This window comes from Elgaria multicarinata, chromosome 2 (genome assembly GCF_023053635.1).
Source record: "Elgaria multicarinata webbii isolate HBS135686 ecotype San Diego chromosome 2, rElgMul1.1.pri, whole genome shotgun sequence".
In the NCBI taxonomy this organism is placed as follows: Eukaryota; Metazoa; Chordata; class Lepidosauria; order Squamata; family Anguidae; genus Elgaria; species Elgaria multicarinata.
Window position 1 is genome coordinate 171616530 of NC_086172.1, and position 20511 is coordinate 171637040.

Below are 20511 nucleotides of genomic sequence, written 5' to 3' on the forward strand. Positions count from 1 at the left end.
TTTATTACATTTTTTACCCCCTAAGTGGGCAGGGATGCTGTTTGGGTAAAATTCCAAGTATAAAAATGTCTTTGGCCATCGCTGCTGGGAGCTTGACTCCTTGGGGATGTCTACAATGGATGAAGTGAGTGTCAAAACAAGACTCATGTCTTCGATAATGGAGAGAATAGCAAATGCTCATTTGGGACTGCAGGGATGAAGGAGCGCCCAGGTTTCCCCACCAGGCCCAGTGCTGAATGGCAGAGCAGGCCTTTAAAGCGAAGCTAAAATGTCTTGCAGAGGACAATCACCAGCAAGGACATTTTCACCCAGACCAGGAAGGCTTAGGCCCCAATTCAAACACGGATTAAACCATCTTTGTACTGGAGTGGAGAACGCAAAAAAGGCAAAACCGTGACCAATGTAGAGACACGTGCGGATGGTGCAGCGATTAAAAAAAAACGAAACGAAAAACAAAAGAGAACCCGCCATGTGCCAACTGGCGCATGGTGGTGACACAAGCCAGGGGGTCAGACACTTGCGTATGAGAGAGGTGTGGGGAGCATAGCGTGCGGCACGGGGAGACTGTCATGTTGAGACACATGCAGTAGCAGGTGCCTACCAGAAGCTGCTTTCAAAGTTTTTGTGGTCATTTTAAGATAGGCTTCAGGATGTTCAGTGATTTCTACATCTGAAAAAAGAATAAGGTCACCAGTTGCCCCGCTGGACGGAAAGAGTTTCTTCACCCTCCCTGTTCCAACCCACAAGAGCGAAGAATAAGAGCGGCCAAAGGTCCATGTAGCCGTCTAGCATTTCCCCTCCAAAAGTGACTAACGGCTCTGGGAAGCAAATTAGCACACTATGAAGACAACAGCCGGCCCCTTCTTTTGCCCCCCCCCCAATATCTGATATTCAAAGATATACTGCCTCTGAATATGGCAGTTGCATTTGGCTATCACAGCTTAGCAGAAATATCCATCTTTCATCAACTGTTATCATTCTTCTTAGTGGCTGACTTTCCTTAACAGTTGGGAGGGGGCAGAGGAGGGAATGTCAGCCACTAGGAAAAGAGATAAGGGGAAATAAACAGGTGGGGAAAGGCAGCCAGTGGCTCCTCCTTCACTGTGCATATGATTTCTGTCCCCCTCCAACCTTTGCTGACAATAGGTTTGGGGAGCCTTCAGAAATCTCAGCATGCAGAGCTTTCACATGATGATTGTAGCCAGCACATAATGGTTGTATGCTTGTCTCCAAGGGGTGTTTGGGAAAAGCTGGAAATGCATGGAAATGAATTAGAACTGAAATGGATTTTTTCCTAAGGCATGTCTCCCAGTGGTCGCTGCTGCCTGGGACTTTGCTTCCCAGAATCCCTCTGTGAAGGGATACATCCCAAAATAGGCCACCTCTCTACCTGGAGTGGCATGGTTTGGTTCAGAAAGGGTTGGATGAACCCATCAATTTTGATGTCTCTGTTTCTCGTTTTTCCCAGTCTTAAATTCATTCCATCTCAATTTTCATAACATCTGAACAAAACATCTGCACAAATATTCGTACGCATTTTTGTGTGCACTTCTTCTCCTGTGTGCATCCTTGTACGCTATTCTGCCTATTATTTTTTGCAAAGCAACTTCCCCTGTAATGTGTTTTTGTAGATGATTTTCACGAATATACACATTTTGTCGTGCGCTTTCCCTTAACATACACATTTTTCTATGCGTCTTTTGATTGGAGAATTGCATCGCAAGGTTTGGAGAAGCGGAAACTGTTTTTGTCCACTTGGTTCAGGAAGTGTGGATTAAAACGTGGACTGAACGGATTCCTCCCCAATCCCTTACGTCTAGACATCTCCCACCTAATTCTGAGTTAAGTATACAGAACGGGCGTCACTGAAGTGGGCAGGTGAGAAATCGCTTGTGCTGACATGCCTTTAAACTGCTGCAGGACCAGGAGTTCAATACTGAAAGATGGGCAATTGGATTGTGTGCGTCAAGCTTGAATGGAGGAACAGTCAGACTGACCTGAGAGCGCACTGTAGTACGGCTCTTCTTCCTCGTCCTCAGGGGAGGAGGAACCTCCCACGTCCCCCGTGTGATCCCACTCCAGCGGAATCGAGTCGACGCTGACGGGAGTCTCACAGCCTGACCTCTCGTGGCCCAATGCGGGGGGCACAAGGGGGCAGAGAGGCTGCTGGGACGGCGGCCCTTCCGGCACGGACTTCTTGTGCCAGGGGTCGTTCGGCATCCCCCTCACGTCTTCCAGATCCCCTTCGTTTTCGGACGCCTCTTTTTCATCTTCCAGGCCCTGAAACAAACAAACAGGACAACTGATCACAGCCCTTTCTTCTTCTACTTCTTCTTTGCTTCTTATTTTTATTATTTCAAAACACAACAAACTTACAAACACACAGTACAAAAGGAAAAACATATAAAAAGATTAAAAACACAGAAAAAAACATACAAAATTAAGATGGACTTTCAATTTTCTCTACAGCAAAAATATGTAACCATGTTTCCTCTTACTCTATAACTACAAACATCAAAATTCCCCTCTTTCTTTTATCTTAAAAGTTTTCTTCTTAATCACTGAATCGACAGATGAACAAATCACTTTTTTCTAGTCCCTGTGACAACTGATCAGTTCTTGACATCGATTATAATCGAAATGTTGAAATATCCAAGGAGAAGGGAGAATCCTCCATAAAGTAGGCTTGCCTTACCAGCGACTTACAATCCCAGGACCCCTTTTTGAGGTCCCCTTCATCCCAAAATCAACTCCTTCCTTGTGGGGAAAGGAGTGTAGAAAGCAAAAGGCCCTTCAGCTGCATTCCCTGCAGGCTGCAGTTCTTTGGTTCAGCAGGTTTGCGGCCCGGGTCCTCCCGTGACACTCTTCTCCCAAGTGAACGGGAGGGTAGGGAGTTGGGAGGACAGAGTCACCGTCCTCCATGCCCGACGCCCGTGCATTCATTATGAAGGCAGCTGCTGGAGGCAAAGCAAGGGAACTAGCCAGGCATCTTGCTCAAACCCAGGACTGTCTTGTGTTTGCCAGGAGGAAGGAGGTGGTGCTTCGAGTGGTGGGGGAAGGAGAGAGTGGATGAAACCAGGAGCTGGGAAGGGGCAAGAGAATGAAGCCCCCCTTTCCCCAAGCCCTTAACCCTAAGCCTACATCCCTGAAGGCTATCATTGACGATGATTCCTATGACTGTACGCTATCTCCAGTCTTGGGGCAGGACGCCTATTTACACCAGTTGCTAGGGAACACGGGCAGGAGAATGCTGTTGCACTCACGTCCTGCGTGTGGGTTTCCTGCAAACATCTGGTCGGCCACTGTGTGAACAGAATGCTGGAGGAGGTGGGCCTTGGTCTGATCCAGCATCAGGGCTCTCTTTTTTTAAAAAAATTCTTCTTTACTGTCCCTAACGTCTTTCCTCCCTGAGATTTCAACATGCCAGCACGTATTTTCCATAAGAAACAGTGGAAAGTTGAGTGCGTTTACGGTCAGGCGTCAGACATCTTTCTGAGGCTTTTTAAAATAAGGGCTGTTTCTCACAATATGCCCGCAGCCATGGTAGCTGTTGGAGTTTCCCACCCAGAGACCCAGTTTTGCTTGCCTGCTTAACTTCAGCGAAGAGGCTGTATCACGTGCCCTCAAAAGCATGGGGCCTGGGACTAAGGTAAAGCCTTTTGTGGGTAAGGGTATGCCTTCCGTTTCGACTTAGAAAAAAGTATTCTTCAGCTATCAGGGATGTAGGGGTGAGCAAACGCAGGGAGCGCTCATCCTGCGAGCACTTGCCCTGCTGTCGTCAACCACTCCCCCTCCCCACGAACCAGGCCTCGTGGGCCCCTGCTGAGCACTCACAAGGCTCGCCTGTGCTGGCCCTCCGCTGCATGAGTGGCACCTGCCATTCACCCAGCAGAGGGAAATGCACACTTTCCGAAGCCTCCGGGAAATACACTTTCTGGAGGCTCCGGCACGCATGCTTTCCCACCCCCTTCGCTTCAGTGGGGGCCTTAAAGGCTCCCGTTGGAGCAGAGGAGGGGAAATGTTTTATTTATTTTTATTATATTTATATCCCAACTTTTTTCCTCCAAGGAACTCAAGGCAGTATACATAATCCTCCTCCTCCTCTCCATGTTATCCCCACAACCACAACCCTGTGAGATAGGTTGGGCTGAGAGTCTATGACTGGTAGGGTGACCATATGAAAAGGAGGACAGGGCTCCTGTGTCTTTAACAGTTGCATAGAGTGACTTTGGGCCAGTCATTACGGTGACCAGATGGAAAGGAGGACAGGGCTCCTGTATCTTTGGCAGTTGTATTGAAAAATAAATTTCAGCAGGTGTCATTTGTATATATGGAGAACCTGGTGAAATTCCCTCTTCATCACAACAGTTAAAGGTGCAGGAGCTATACTAGAGTGACCAGATTTAAAAGAGGGCAGGGCACCTGCAGCTTTAACTGGTGTGATGAAGAGGGAATTTACCAGGTTCTCCATATATACAAATGACATCTGCTGAAATTTATTTTTCAATACAACTGCCAAAGATACAGGAGCCCTGTCCTCCTTTCCATCTGGTCACCGTAATGACTGGCCCAAAGTCACTCAGTGGGTTTCCACGGCCGATTGGCGACTAGAACCTGGATCTCCCAACTCCCAGTCCAGCATTCTAGCCACTAGTGCACATTTTCCCCAGCCACGTTAATGGCAGTCGCTGTTAGCATGGCTTTCCCACCCCTCATTGCCCCAATCAGGGCCTTAAAGGCCCCCTTAACGCATTGGAATGCGGGGTGGTGGAGGAGAATTAACAGCACACTTTACAGAGTCTCTGGAAAGTGCGCACTTCCCCCCTCCGCTGCGTTAATGGTGGCTGCCATTAACACAGTGGGGGGAAAGGCTTGATCCTAGAAGCCAGGGCGGACCCGTGCCCAAGTGCTTGCAAGGGCTCATGAGCGCTCAGGCGCTGGTCTGCCCTTGTGCCAGACACTCATGACGTCCCTAATCAGATGTCTGATTTCCTTAATACCTTTTATTTTTGACCTACAAGGCTTTTGACAGTGAGTATACCCGCTGAAGAGACAAAGGGGGTTTCTACCCCTGGAATGCTGGTGGAAACCCACAAATGGCTGCCAACTCAAGATACAAATCTGTTAGTTCTTACTGGGTGCCAGGATGACAGCCTTTGGTGGAACCGAAACACGCGGCCAAACACTTCCTGGCAATACTTGTGGAGTTCTTCCAGCTCCTCTTCAATTACAACGGCATCCGACGGCTCGCTTTTTTTAATCAGATGCTCCCCAAACTCAATGAGCTGATCAATCTTGTTGGTGTTCAGCGTTATTTCCTGCTGGAAGCCCTGTTCGGAAAAGAGGAGCGTCCTAAGTATTCCTGCTCACTGTCATCCAGATTACTAAACGCCAGAAGCAGAGATCAGGAAGAAACCATGCCAGAGATTTTATTTATTTATTTATTTAAAACATTTGTATCCCACCCTATATCATTAAGATCTCAGAGTGGCGTACAGATAAAAGCATACAGAGAAAAACAATAAATATACACAGCTAAAAACAAATTAAACCGTGAACCACGTTAAAACTCGATCCAAAGGGAGGGGCGGGTAAGAAATAAATAAAATTATTATTATTATTATTATTATTATTATTATTATTATTATTATTACAACATATAATTTAAAAGCAGTAAAAACAATTAAAACAGTTAAAACAATGTGCCATCTTAGTGAATTTAACCATTAAAGGCTTTGTTAAAAAGCCATGTTTTTACTTGGCGTTGAAATGAAATCAGTGTTGGTGCCACTCGGGCCCTCCAAGGGGAGGGCATTCCACAGTCGGGGTGCCGCCACAGAGAAGTCCCTCTCCCTTGTCCCATCATAGCGTACGTGTTGTGCTGGTGGGATGCGGAGAAGGGCTCCTCCAACAGATCTCAAGTCTCGGGCAGGTCTTCAGGAAGGGAAGAGTTTATTGAAACAACTCAAGGAACTGAAGCAACCAAGACCAGCTGCACTCTATCGGAGAAGGCAACTCTTTCCTAGAGTTGCCAGCCAGTTTGACCCAGTGGGAAATCCTTTCCTAATTTTCACTTGTGCGGGATCCCAGATGCTTTGAAGTCCTTGTAAGTGGTGGAATCAATGGATATGCCGCAATAAACAAGCAATGGAATTTGAAGCTGCCATAGTAATATACATTTCCTAAATCAGGAGGACAACTCCAGTAGTAGTGAATGCTAATATTCAAAAAGGGAGGGTCCCCGCTAAGATTTTTATGTGTGTGGCCCCAGGGCTAAGGCTGGGGTGGGAAGAAAGCAATAACTTATGAAGAAGCAATATGGAGGAAACAATACATCGTCATTGTGGCAACATACATGTGGCCTAGCCTGTTTTTTGAGCACTCATGATGGAACTGTATCAGAAATGCAGAACCTCTTTCAGCCTGAAGACCGAATTCTGCTTTGGAGAAAGGGGCTGCATTCCAGGGTGGGCAGGGCCAAAGATGAAAGGTTTGCCCCCCCAAAATACCAGCATATTGTAACTTAAAAGCTTTTATTGCCAGTAACTAAGCATTAGGAGAGGCATTTCAACTTCTCAGAAATTGGGGGCGGGGGGAGATGCACAAAAACCTGGACGCAACCAAACGATTGGGTGGGGTAAAGGGAAGGGGGCGTGGCCTTCTAGGGGACCCCAGTGGGCCAGATTGGGAATGCTGGAGGGCCAGATTTAGCCACTGGGCCTGAGGTTCCGCACCATTGCACTAGGGGATGGAAACACATTTCCTAGGGTGCAATCCTTGCATGTTTAGACAGAAAAACGTCCTACAACTCCCAGCATGCCCTAGCCAGCAAGGCCGCTGGGGCATGCTGGGAACTGAAGGATTTTTCTCCATCTAAACATACATAGGATTGCACCCCTGAGTTGATAGGTCAATTCGGAGGGAACTGAGGGAAGGAAGAGGACGTGGGCACCATCTTACGTATTTTATCGTTTATTGTTGTTCCCCGCCTCAATCAAAATGGAAATAAATAAATAAATAAATTATTATTATTATTATCATTATCATTATTATTTATTTATATAGCACCATCAATGTACATGGTGCTGTACAGAGTAAAACAGTAAATAGCAAGACCCTGCCGCATAGGCTTACAGTCTAGTAAAACAGTAAATAGCAAGACTCTGCCGCATAGGATTACATTCTTCTTCTTCTTCTTCTTCTTCTTCTTCACATTATTATTATTATTATTATTATTATTATTATTATTATTATTAATCTTGCCCCTTTTGCCTTAAGCCACAGAGGGGGGAAGCTGGGAGATGTTTCCCTGAGGAATAAGCAAGAACTCTGGGCTAAGAATCCTGAATTCCCTACAGAGTTATTATTGCAATCCCCACATAAGGAGGCTATAAATACCCTCAATACATGGATGTAGCGTTGATTTGTTTGGATGACGGATAGCCCGACGCTCACTACAAATGCACTGGGTTTAAATCCAAAACTTAACATGAGCCTGGTATATTTTATGCCATTTTCTTCTGCTGCCCCTTATGCCTGGAACGCTCTTCCAGAACATTTGAGAACTACAAGTTCAACCGCAGCTTTTAAAGCTCAGCTAAAAACTTTTCTTTTTCCTAAAGCTTTTAAAACTTGATTTTGTTCTGACTTTTATACTGTTAGTTTTACTCTACCCTGTGCCTCTTTGGTGCATTCTCTTCCCCTCCTTATTGTTTTATTATGGTTTTATTAGAATGTAAGCCTATGCGGCAGGGTCTTGCTATTTACTGTTTTACTCTGTACAGCACCATGTACATTGATGGTGCTATATAAATAAATAAATAAATAAATAAATAAATAAATAATAATAATAATAATAATAATAATAATAATAATTTAAAAAAATACAAACCACCACAGTTGCCTCAGAGATAACGAGCAGAGCAAACTTAAAATGGATTGCGAAACCACGACTTTAAAGAGACACGAAACAAATCCGATACCTACATTGAGCTGCCGCAATTTGTCGTCGAAGTTACTCTCGGAGAAGTGCTCCACGTTCGTCAGCTGCAGGTCCATTTCAGTGAGCCACACCAGGATGCTGTCCTTCGTCCCCACGAACTCCTCCCACTGATTGGTGAAGTGCTAAAGGGACAATCAGCACAGGACACGGTTAGCCGATGCCACTGCAGGCTCCCGGTTTCTCAGGAGCCTTGGGCAAGACGCTTCCAAGCAGGAAGGAAAGGAAAGGAACCTCTCGTGCAAGCACTGAGTCATTACTGACTCTTGGAGGGACGTCAGCTTTCACTGACGTTTCTTGGCAGGCCTTATAGCGGGGTGGTTTGCCGTTGCCTTCCCCAGTCGTGGTTACCTTTCCCCCAGCTAGCTGGGTACTCATTTTACCGACCTCAGGAGGATGGAAGGCTGAGTTGACCTGAGCCGGCTGCCTGAAACCAGCTTCCGCTGGGATCGAACTCAGGCCGTGGGGAGGGTTTCAGCTGCAGAAAATGCTGCTTTACCGCTCTGCGCCACACGAGGCTTTTGCACCACACGAGGCCACACAAGGTGGATAAGAATCAATGATTTTTCTTTTTTAAAAAATAAAAAAATCAGATTTTTAAAATTTAAATCAGATTTTTAAAAATTTAAATCAGATTTTTTAAATAAAATGCTTTTTGAGGAAAAGTCTATGTAAAAGTAGTTTTCTGTTTAAGATACATGATAGTCCAAAGGTTATTCATCAGGCAATAAGGATTAGTTTTTAATTATGTAGCATGAGGCTGTATATTTATTCATGCAATGTTTAAATGTTTTGGTAAATGAATTCCATTAAAATCCATTCACATTGTCATGCTCTTCCAGAGGTTTCTGTAAGATTATTGGGCAGTTTTTCTATCTAGAAGACATTATCACAGCTGCTTGGTTTTATAGTTCTCAAAACTGTGAATTTGTGTCTGCAGAGATCACAATCCCATTGTGCCTTTGCGAATCTATGTACACAGAATCAACCCCTTGCCTCTTAAGTGCTAAGTTTCAAAAAATTCAATGAATAGAGTGCACTTTTGGGGGGTGGGGTGTCATATGATTAAATCGAGTCTTTCTGAGTAGTGATTTAAATCGTGATTTAAATCAAATCCACCCTGCTTCCAAGGCACCCTCTCTCCCTCGGTGAGTCTGCCTTGTCATCTCCACGGTCCCCAGCTACTCTTGTTCCACCTCCTCTTTCTCATCCTTACTCCCACTTCCTTGGCAGGCAGAGAGCCAGGGAGCAAGGTGGCCATGGCACCTCCTGCTTCTCCTCACCACCGCTGTTGCTGGGCCAGAGTGAGAGGCAGGGGAACAAGCAAGATGGAAGTATGAGCAGGATAGAAGTACGAGCAGGATGGAAGTACGAGCAGGATGGAAGTACGAGCAGGATGGCGAAGCAAGGCCAGGGGGCTCCTGCAAGTGGACCCCTGCTGGGGGGGGCCCTCGGCAGGCACCCAACCACGCCCACCCTGCCCAGCGGCCCTGCCCAGCGCAAGAGGTGCCACGTCACACCCTGCGACAACCACTGCCCGTTCTGCATATACAATGTGTCCTACAGCTGTGATTTCAGGAGTAAACACTGCCTCCATCGCAAGCTAGAAATAGAATATGGCAAATTTGGGAATCCTGCAGATTCCTCAAGTTTTGTTATTTAATTTTAATTTAATTATTAGATTAATTAAATTACTCGAGTTTCCTTAGACATTACTCAAGTTTCCGTAGTTATTTAATTTTAATTTAGTTAGTACATTAATTAAATTACTCAAGTTTTCTTAGGGGCTACTCAAGTTTCCGTAGTTATTTGGTTTTAATTTAATTACTACATTTATACCCCCATCTTTCCTCCAAGGAGTTCAAAGCGACACACATGGGCTTTCCCCTCCCTCTGTTTTATCCGTACAACAATCCTGTGAGGTAAGCGGAGAGTGTGGGCGACAGGCCCAAGGTCACCCAGTGCACTTCAGCACTGAATGGGGACTTGAACCTGGGTCATCCTAGTCCGAATAGTATAACCACGACACCACACTGACTTATTCTCAGAGTGATGCTCATTATTGTGATTTAGTGGTGAAGGAGAAACTTTGCACATAAGAGTTCCAGGTCCAATCCTCCAGGTTTTCTGAATAGCATTAAGCCTTTCAGTACTCAGAAGAACTAAGAATGTAAGAAGTGCCCTTCTGGATCAGACCAAGGGTCCATCTAGTCCAGCACTCGGTTCACACAGTGGCCAACCAGCTATCAACCAGGGACCCACAAGCAGGACATGGTGCTACAGCACCCCTCATGTGGACTTACTGCCTTGAATACTGGAGGTAGCACATGACCATCAGGGCTAGTAACTATTGATAGCCTTCTCCTACAGGATTTTATCCAACCCCCTTTTAAAGCCATCCAAATGGGTGGTCATCACTACATCTTGCGGTAGTGAATTCCATAATTTAACTCTGCGCTGTGTGAAGAAAGTCCTTCCTTTTATTTGTCCTGAATTTCCCACCCATCAGCTTCATGGGATGACCCCATTGGGTTCTAGTATTTTGAGAATGCTGAATGCTGAACGAGCACTACCCTGTAATATGAAGCAGTCTAACCACATTATAACACTTTCAAGTGACCAAAGGACTTAATTAATTAATTATACTTCTGATTTTCCTCCAAGGAGTTCCAGGCATTGTATCTGGTTCTCCCCACCACCACACACATTATCTTCACAACAACAGCACACTGGGGAAGGCTGCTCTAACCACTACCTGCAGAATTCACAGGCTCGGCCCTGCCATTAGCCAGAGTGTAGCTGTCGCCTCAGGCAGCAGCAAGGTTTTGGAGAGGACAGGTGTGGGTTCTGTGCCCCCTAAGTTAGCCTGCAGCCTTCAAGGGCAGTGGAGGAGAGTATCACATCATCAGTGTTGAGGTCAGATCCATCTGCCAATCCAGTTGGCTTTCATTCATGGAATGGGAGAGGGTGCCATCTTGTCCTTCGCCTCAGGCACCAAAAGGTCTTGGGCTGCCACTGGGAATTCAACAGCCCAAGAATCCCAGCTTGCATCAAGGCAAGTTCTAGTCCCTGTTTCCCATCGGGTGGAGGTGCATCTTGGAAGGATGATGGCATGGGACTCAATGGAGACCTCTGTGGCGTTACATCCCACAAGTCAATTCCAAATGTATGTCTGCGGTTTGTAAGTCTGTGGTTTTTAGAATGTTGGCCTGAGTGGGCGGAGTTAGAATGTCTTGGGAGGGGGGAGGAGGGATATATAAGGGACTGACTGAGGGGATTGAGGAAACTTTTCAGGGAGACTTGTTAGGTACTCTTAGAGTCTGTAGTGCTCTCTGTGTGTTTATGGTACTTAAGTTCTGGGAAATTTGAGGGTCAGTGTAGTGAGTGGTGTCTTTAGAGTGTGGTGTGCACGTAGTGGAGGTATATTAATCAATACTGAGAATAAAGAAAGTTCAAGAGTGATTGTGTGAGAAAAAGGAAAGTGCGTATGTGAATGAGCGACAGGATTGTATGAAAGGTTTCAAAAAGGTTTTTAAATGTTGTTATTTGAAACAAAGCTTGTGAACTTTTAAAAATAAATTTTGATTGTTTTGTTTTTAAACTACCACAAAAAGCCCACGTGTCTGTTTGGCATTTATCATCTTAAGTTTACACATATAACACCCACTCTGACAATCATTCACCTCAGCAGATCTAACTCACAGCGCATTATTATATATATTAAAATCCATTCTCCATTTTAAACCCCTTTCTCCACATAGTTTGGAGGAAGGTGGTTTTTGTCCCTTGCCTCAGGCGTATCAAGCGGTGGTGCTTGGCTTGAGCAGGGAGTAGCCTCGGCCGGGTCTGGTGTTCAGAGCCTGTGTCGCCCCATAATAAGTGGTGGCAGACGTGAGGTCTGGTGTTCAGAGCCTGTGTCGTGGCAACCTCTCCCCTCTAAGAACACATTATCAAGAGCTCCGCCACTGGGTGCAACCCCTGGAAAAAGTGTTTCCCCGCAGGACTGTGTGGGAACCCCCCCCCCCTCACAGCTGGCTTGCGTTCACCTTGAGTCGCTTGAGGACCGCCGCAACCCGTTTCTGGAGGTTGTCCCATCGCTGGTTGCCCTCGTGCACCATCTGCTTGAGCTTGCTGGCCGAATCGGTGCGATTCTCACGGGCCAACCGCCGGTACTGCTTGTTGATCAGCTCCAGCTGGGTCAGCCGCTCGTGGATTTGCCGCTGAAAGGCCTGAGTTGAAAACGCAACCAATTGTCTCAGACCGAGAATTTTCTTTTTTCAATCCAATTTCTCCAAAAGGTTAAAGGCAAGAACAGAGAACATGGGGTGCATCCCTAGCTGCTTCTTAGGGACACAGGAGAACGGACGATTTCTCCATCTAGCACAGCCTTCCTCAACCTGCGGCGCTCCAGATGTGTTGGACTGCATCTCCCAGAATGCCCCAGCCAGCTGGCTGGGGCATTCTGGGAGTTGTAGTCCAACACGTCTGGAGCGCCCCAGGTTGAGGAAGGCTGAATTCTAGCACATTCTTGTCTGTTTTCATGTTTTAATTCTTAGCTATAAATCGCTTTGAGCATATTTTGGTACATTTAAATATGAAGTAGAAATGCTTTCTGAAATATGTAAGTATTCCCACATGTACTGCCTATGTCATGTAGCCAAGAATATTTCTCCATTTTATTTATTATTCCATTTATATCCCACCATTTTCCCCCTCTGGCAAGGAACCCAAGGCATTTAACATGGCCCTCCTCCTCTCCATTTTTATTCTCACAACAACTCTGTGAGGTAACTTGGGCTAAGAGTCAGTGGGCTTGTTCAGACCACACGCTAAGCCATGGCTAGGGGCACTAACCCTTTTGCAGCAAGTGGTGAGTGTGTTTAAACCGTGGTTATGTAGCTACCATGGTTCACATGTCACGCTAACCCACAACGGGCCTGTTCAGACAACACGCTAAACCACGGTTAGTCCACTAACCCTTTTGCAGTCAATAGTTAGTGAGTGTGTTTAAACGGTGGTTATGTAGCCGCCATGGTTAGGAATGGTTCACACAACACGCTCAGTCATGATTCACATGACACTCTAAGCCATAATGTTTAGGCCAAAATGCTTAACCGCTGTGGCTTAGCGTGTGGTCTGAACAGGGTCATCGATGGGCCCAAAGCCACCCAGTGAGCTTCATGGCCATAGTGGGGATTAGAAACTGGATTCTTCCCCACAACAACCTCAATTCCTAGTCCAACACTATAACCACTTCACCACAACCGGCTCTTCCCATCTCCTATGTTACTATCAAGGGATCTGTTGTTGTTGTTTATTCATTCATTCGCTTCCGATTCTTCGTGACTTCATGGACCAGCCCACGCCAGAGCTTTCTGTCGGCTGTCGCCACCCCTAGCTCCCCCAAGGTCAAGTCTGTCCCCTCCAGAATATCCTCCATCCATCTTGCCCTTGGTCGGCCCCTCTTCCTTTTGCCTTCCACTTTCCCTAGCATCAGCTTCTTCTCCAGGGTATCCTGTCTTCTCATTATGTGGCCAAAGTACTTCAGTTTTGCCTTTAATACCATTCCCTCAAGTGAGCAGTCTGGCTTGATTTCCTGGAGTATGGACTGGTTTGATCTTCTTGCAGTCCAAGGCACTCTCAGCATTTTCCTCCAACACCACAGTTCAAAAGCATCTATCTTCCTTCGCTCAGCTTTCTTTATGGTCCAGCTCTCATAGCCATAGGTTACTACAGGGAATACCATTGCTTTAACTATGCGGACCTTTGTTGTCAGTGTGGTGTCTCTGCTCTTAACTATTTTATCAAGATTTGTCATTGCTCTCTTCCCAAGAAGTAAACTAGCTAGTGCCAAATCAATTGTGAAACAGAGGCTGCTTGATACAGACATGCAAGACCTTCAAAGTGCTGCCCGCGGGGTCCATGCCCCCCACAGTCCCTAGGCCTACCAGTCTCCTTTTGCAAAGACGGGATGCCCTACCTGCACTGGTTAACAATCCTCAAATACAGGAGAGCATTCTCACTAGCCAGACTTAACATCCTTCCCTCTAAACTTTTAGATGGCAGATAAAACAAAATCCCACTCCTCACCAGATGCTGTCCCAGTAAAAATACTGAGGTGGAATCTGTATCACACGTGTTGCTGCCCTGTAGATTTTATCTAGGGGCTAGGAATGATCTTCTGAACCCCATTTTACAACCTTTTCCTGGTCACCCAACTGAACTCTTAATGTCCCTATTACTTCGGAACACAGACAAATCAATCACCGAGCAAGTGGCCAAGTTTTTGAACTTGGCCATTTCTATTAGATCCTCTGTGATTACTTGTCTTTTTAACAGCTAACTGTACGCTCAGTCTTTCTGTATGTAACTTTTGTTGGAATGGTCTATTGACTGCAATAAATTGTTGCTGTTGTTGAACTGGCTCTTCCCAGTTTGTGTGTGTGTCAGAGAAGCCAAATGGCAGCCACAGGACATACATGAACAGGAAAAACAAGAAGAGGGACATTTACCTCAAACTTCTTCAACTCTTCCTTGGCGTTTGTGTACGAAACTCCCGAAGAGTTGGGATACGCTGCGGTCCTCTCTGCTGTCTTCAGCCAGTCTTCAAAGCGAGAGTAGTCATCTAAAAACTTCTGCCACAGACGCCAGGTCTCCTCGATCCTACAGCGGAATCAAGCAGCAACAGCTTTTGAACGTGCTTAGTCTCCTTCGTGAGGAACAACTTTCAACTTTCCCAATACATCTGATGCAGGATTTTTATTTTTTTATTTTAAAGTTAGACGGGCTCTGAAGCTCATCTAACTTAAAATGCATACAAGGAGGAACGGGAGGGGGGAAACGCCTCTTCCCATCTGTACCTGCCCGGACCTTAAGATCATCTACAGGGGCCCTTCTCCATGAGTCCCTGCCAAAGGAAGTGAGGCAGGCGGCTACTAGGAGGAGGGCTTTCTCCGCTGTGGCACCCCGGTTGTAGAATGAGCTCCCCAGAGAGGTCCGCCTGGCGCCTACACTGTACTGCTTTCGTCGCCAGCTGAAGACCTTAACACTTAATTTTAACTTAAATTTAAATTTTACTGTTTTAACTCTGTATTTTAATTTTATATCAATTTTGCTGCGTGGTTTTTATCCTGGTTGTGCTTTTTATACTGTATTTTGTATTTGTGCTTTTAACCTGTTGGTTGTTTTATTATGGTTTTAATTTTTATGAACCGCCCAGAGAGCTTCGGCTATTGGGCGGTATAAAAATGTAATAAATAAATAAATAAATAAACGTAACAACGTAATTTTTCAGGAAAGCAACGCTCCTTACTTCATTCGCCTCTCCATAGACATGGCGCAGATGTTCCTCCACCGCCGGTCCAAGCTCCTCGTGGTCTGCTGGATGGAGTCGCATTCGGTCTCGTTGGCGCAAGCATCCGAATCGTGCAGCAAGACGTCGCAGATATTAAACACCGATTCCACGCCCGCGCTGTGCTGCTCAATGTCCCGCTGCAGATCCTAGAACCGCAAGCAAAAAGCCACTTCCAGTTATAAGTAAGTTTCCTCTGTAAAGGTTAAAATAAAATGCAAGAATAAAACGGCAAAAGCGGAAGCTACTGAGCATGGCATAGAGAGGGTCTAAAGATTATAGGGGCTCGAAAAAACGTCCTGAAGAGCTGAGCTACACGATCGGTAGACATGTGTGGTTCCTTCTACTGCTGTATTGCTCTGGGTCAAGCCCAGCCTTCCCCAGTCGGGGTCTGGGAGAAGCGGGCACTCATGGCCTCGCTGCAGCTCACTCGGTCGCTTGCCTGTCCGTGCAATCCAGGCCACGCAAGTCCCGGGATGGCTTGCTGCACGTTCTGTGAACACACCCAGCCACTTGCTTTCCCTGTGAGCTGCCCGTTTCTTGTCAATCTGGTTGAGCTTTTATATTGTATTTTATATTATGGTTTTATACTGTTGTTTTATACTTTGAATGGTTTTAATTTTTGTGAACTGCCCAGAGAGCTCCGGCTATTGGGCGGTATAGAAATGTAATAAATAAATAAATAAATAAAAATGCTGGGCTCCCAAAAGTGTGCAGAAATGATCTTGCGCACAACGGTTGGTGGAAAAAGCCGTTTCTGCAAGATCAGAGACCTGCCACTCCCGGACCCCAGTAAGTCCCTCCCTTCCCCAGCAATGCATGCTGGGAGTTGTAGGCGCTTTCCCCATTTCACAATAGGGCTGTGCACAAATTGGCGGATTCAACATAGAATAGCCACCACTGCTTCGGGGTTCCGAATGGAAAGCTTGCACAGCCCTAGAACAATCAGAGAGATGAACCAAAGTGGGAAAACCTCTTAAAGACCACATCTTCATAGAATCACAGAATAGTAGAGTTGGAAGAGGCCTACAAGGCCATCAAGTCCAACCCCCTGCTCAATGCAGGAATCCACCTTAAAGCATCCCTGACAGATGGTTGTCCAGCTGCCTCTTGAAGGCTTCTAGTGTGGGAAACCTCACAACCTCCCCAGGTAAACTGGTTCCATTGTCGTACTGCTCTAACAGTCAGGAAGTTCTTGGTTGAACAAAAAATGCCCAGAGCTCATTGCCAAAACAAGACGAAAGGGGATCCCAAAGGATCAAGACAGCTGGCAACTGGCCTCTTTCATAGGATCGCTTTCTCCCCAACCCACCTGCTGCTCTGCAAGTCTCTTCTGTATCTCTTGATCATCACAGATGTCATAAACAACAGGCTTGGAAAGCTCAGACTCAATGCGTGCCAGCCAGGTGCGAAGGTTGCTCATGTTTTTGTCAAGCTGCTGTATGAAAGCAAAGGTCTCCTTCAGCTTCTTCACCCTGGGCGGTGGGGAGAAAGGACCGAAAAGAGAAGGCAATAAAACACGTCAGGAGGATATAAAATGTGGTTTTACCTTTACACCTTCCTTTGTGCTACATTTAGAGCATCATCACATCGGGGAAAACCACGTTTGCTTACCGTTGCTTCTCCACCCACCCATTTGTCCCTCATTACTTCCTTTTTCGACTCACAAAGTCCAAGGCCCATCTTCCATCCCCACTTTTGTGTTTTTCTCCCTGCACACCATGGAGCAACGTGGGAGCTGTAGTTTTCTGACTGCTTCTAAGTCCTGGCTAGGCCAGGGAAACTTACTGCTTGGCTATTAAACCTTTGACCTTTTTCAAACTTTCAAAATTTTCTGCACGTCTACACTGCTCAATCTTCCGTTAAAAACAAAAATTAGCAAAATCAGTCTGGTAGATCTCGAGTAATAAGCCTTACACTACTGTATTCTTATATTGTTGTTATTACTCATCCAGCACCCTTAATGTAATGGTGTTTTGCAGCTTATCATAAAGACAGGTCTCTTCTAAGGAGCTTACAATTTCAATTTCAATGGAGGGTTGAAAGCAGAGCACTGGAAAGGAAAGAAGAGGGAAAGAGTGACAGCAGTTGAACCTTTGCCCAACTTAAAGCACAATGCTATGCATGTTTACTCAGAAGTAAGTCCCAGTGTCGAATTATTGCCAGTAGGTGTGCAACGGAATGCAGTCTTTTGGTTAGTTTTAGAGAAAGCAGCTAAGCATTGTGGGTAGGAGCACAACAGTGTTCCACTTGCTACACTGGCATTCTTTGTAAAGGAGCATCTCTTATCTACAGCTCAGAATACAAGCTTTGCTTAAAAAAAAAAGCATCCTCCAAATACCGCCATGTAGGAGTTTGTTGTGATTGAAAGCGTTTCATTAGCGCGTTGGTAACTGCAGCCCCAAAGCAAGACCCAGCGTGGTGCCTGCAGGTCGCCCTCCCCTGCTTACTTTGTGATGCTAATTACCTTTGCAGACAGGCCGGCTTAATTAACTAATTTGTTACATATGCCGTTTGCCGTTTCATCAACCCCCCTTCATGCCTCTTGTCACTCTCTAGCTTGGGCTGTAAAACTCGAGAAAAACAAACACGGGATGTCGAAGAACCCGTTTTCAGCAAGGGAAGCACGCTAACTGCAATGTCCCTGAGCAACGTGCCGCATTGACTGTACGGCCACCAAAGCATTCCTCTTTCAAACATGAGGAACACGTGGGCCAGGAACGTAAGGAAAATATACATCTTGAAATACACTGGCTCAGCTTCTCCTGATCTCTTGCATTTAAATTATATTTAATGAGGCTATTTCCTCTCTGCTCCTTCATTCCCTTCTACCCTATCCTTGACAAGGGCTCCAAACTCTGAAACACAGAATCCACATTAACAAGGTACTTAAGCACTGTGCACGTTGTAGAAGTTGTCAGCAAAGTTTGTAGCTGTGGCACCACAAGGCATTCTCAGGCAGCTGTCCTGCTTTTGCTGCCAGTCAGGATTGAAATGCCTAAACTTCAGTGGCAGCCATTGGGCTGGCGGCTGCCATTTTGTTTTTGCTTTTTCTGCAATGCACCAGATGTTGGATTGGTCCAGGGCAAGGTGGGGGGGAAACAAAATGACGGCTTCCAGGTGGCTGCCTTTAAGGAGCTTTGCCACTCCTTCAGGCCTGCCACTCTGCCACGCTGCCAGGCAAGCGCCTCACGAATATAAAGGGCTAGGCTGACCATATGGAAAGGAGGACTGGGCTCCTGTATGTTTAACAGTTGTTTAGAAATGAGTTTCAGCAAGTGTGCTTGGTATGCATGCAGCACCTGGTGAAATTCCCTCTTCTTCACAAGTTAAAGCTGCAGGAGCCCTGCCCTCTTTTGTATCGAGTCACTCTAGTATAGCTCCTGCAGCTTTAACTGTTGTGATGAAGAAGGGATTTAACTAGGTGCTGCATGCATACAAACGACACCTGCTGAAATTCCCTTTGCCAAACAACTGTTAAAGATACAGGAGCCCTGTCCTCCTTTCCATACAGTCACCCTATGAAGGGCTCACTGAAAACACTCTGCTAAGGACTCTCTCAAACCTTGCGCTGGTCCTACTGCAGAGACTAATACATTTATTGTGGCATAAGCGTTCACAGGCAAGAACTTTCTGCATCTGCTAAGAGACTCTCATCCACAAATGCTCACGCTAATCTCCAAGATGCCACAGTAGTCTTTGTAAACGACGAGAGCTCTCTTCATTTGCACCAATCTGATCTTGGGTGCACATTTAAGGTTTCCTTTGTGCAAAATGTTTGACACGTTCTGGAGGAAGGGATGCAGACACCTATTAAATAAGGTGCTGTACTTACAAGGTTCATTTGCCTCGTATGCCCCAAGGGGAAAAGCAGAGAGCTTGAGCATTCTGTACTGTGGCAAACAGTGCATTCCACCCAATTGCTCAGTAAGAAGTATATCAGATCCACCTTCCAGTGTTCAGGCCAGTCAGGGCAAAGGCACCTGGGCACTTATTTTAAAAGAGCAGTCAAGAAAAACATTAAATAACTTAACAGTGCAATCATTTACATGTCTACAGAGTTCAATGGGGCTTACACCCTCTTAAGCAGGTATAGGATTTATTTATTTAATGCATTTTTATACCGCCCAATAGCCGAAGCTCTCTGGGCGGTTTACAAAAATTAAAACTATAGGATTGCTTAGTAAATAACATTTCATTGAAATGTATTTATTGGACTGCAGGTATTTAGGTTTGCATTGTTTGCAATTACTTTGTTCCCTTTTAGGCTCCTGATCCTTTCTTCCAAGAAGCTCATGTCCCCCACTCCCATCTTATCCTCACAACAACCCTGTGAGGTAGGTTAGGTCAAGATATAGTGACTGGACCAAGGTGACCCAGTGAGCTTCACAGCAAAGTGGAGATTTGAACCTGGGTCTCCCCAATGCTAACTCAGCACTCTAACTGCTACATTATATTGGATCTCAATATTTTTTGCAATCGTTGCTGGCTACAGGCCTGCCATAGCTTCCGGAGAGTAGACTGAGTAGGTTGATTGATCACCTTGCAGTTCAGGCAGGAGATGAAATGACAGAACAGCAAGCAATAAGGACTGTACTTTGCTCTCTTTGAATTATGCAGATGTCAAAAAACCACTGTTGTCAGTACTAACACCAGTCTAAAAATATAGATTTGTATACTTATTTTAACGGGATACATTTTTAAGTAAAAAAAAAAAGCCTTTGTTTCAGTATATACATCTTAACCAGAGGCACATTCTTTAAATTTGATCAATAAGCTGTGAAATTAAAGCACCATTGTTAATCACTATTATTAGCTATAACTGAATCTGCGACCTGAAAAAGAAACAACCAGCCATTAGGATCTGCAAACCTTCTGAGGTTGATACATGGCACACTATACAAAGAGAAGAGGCAAAAATATCAGAAGCATCAGACGCAAACCTTATTAAAGGCCTGGCATTTATATCTTAAATGGGAGGTGGGCTTAACAGGTATCCGCAGCAACTACACGCGCGACCGTGCCTTTGTATGGATGGATTCTACTATGAGCATTAATTGCACGTTTTAATGAACGGAGGAGGCCGGGCAATGCAAAAAACAACAACAGCCAGACGCATCCTGCCTTCCATTCATTTACCCGTAACACAGCAGCCGCTAAT

General features: G+C 45.6%; 1 protein-coding gene across 1 annotated transcript in view; it reads right to left on the reverse strand.

Annotated features, from left to right (window-relative positions):
• The window catches only part of LOC134393168 (nesprin-2-like), a 272899-nt gene that overhangs the window by 13408 nt on the left and 238980 nt on the right, over positions 1 to 20511 (reverse strand). The window contains exons 81-88 of the mRNA XM_063118134.1: positions 16663 to 16825; positions 15312 to 15499; positions 14512 to 14662; positions 12046 to 12228; positions 7987 to 8124; positions 5136 to 5330; positions 1998 to 2280; positions 602 to 670 (exon numbers count right to left, since the gene is read on the reverse strand). Of these exons, the coding sequence (XP_062974204.1) occupies positions 602 to 670; positions 1998 to 2280; positions 5136 to 5330; positions 7987 to 8124; positions 12046 to 12228; positions 14512 to 14662; positions 15312 to 15499; positions 16663 to 16825 (1370 nt within the window). The remainder of the gene's footprint in view (positions 1 to 601; positions 671 to 1997; positions 2281 to 5135; positions 5331 to 7986; positions 8125 to 12045; positions 12229 to 14511; positions 14663 to 15311; positions 15500 to 16662; positions 16826 to 20511) is intronic.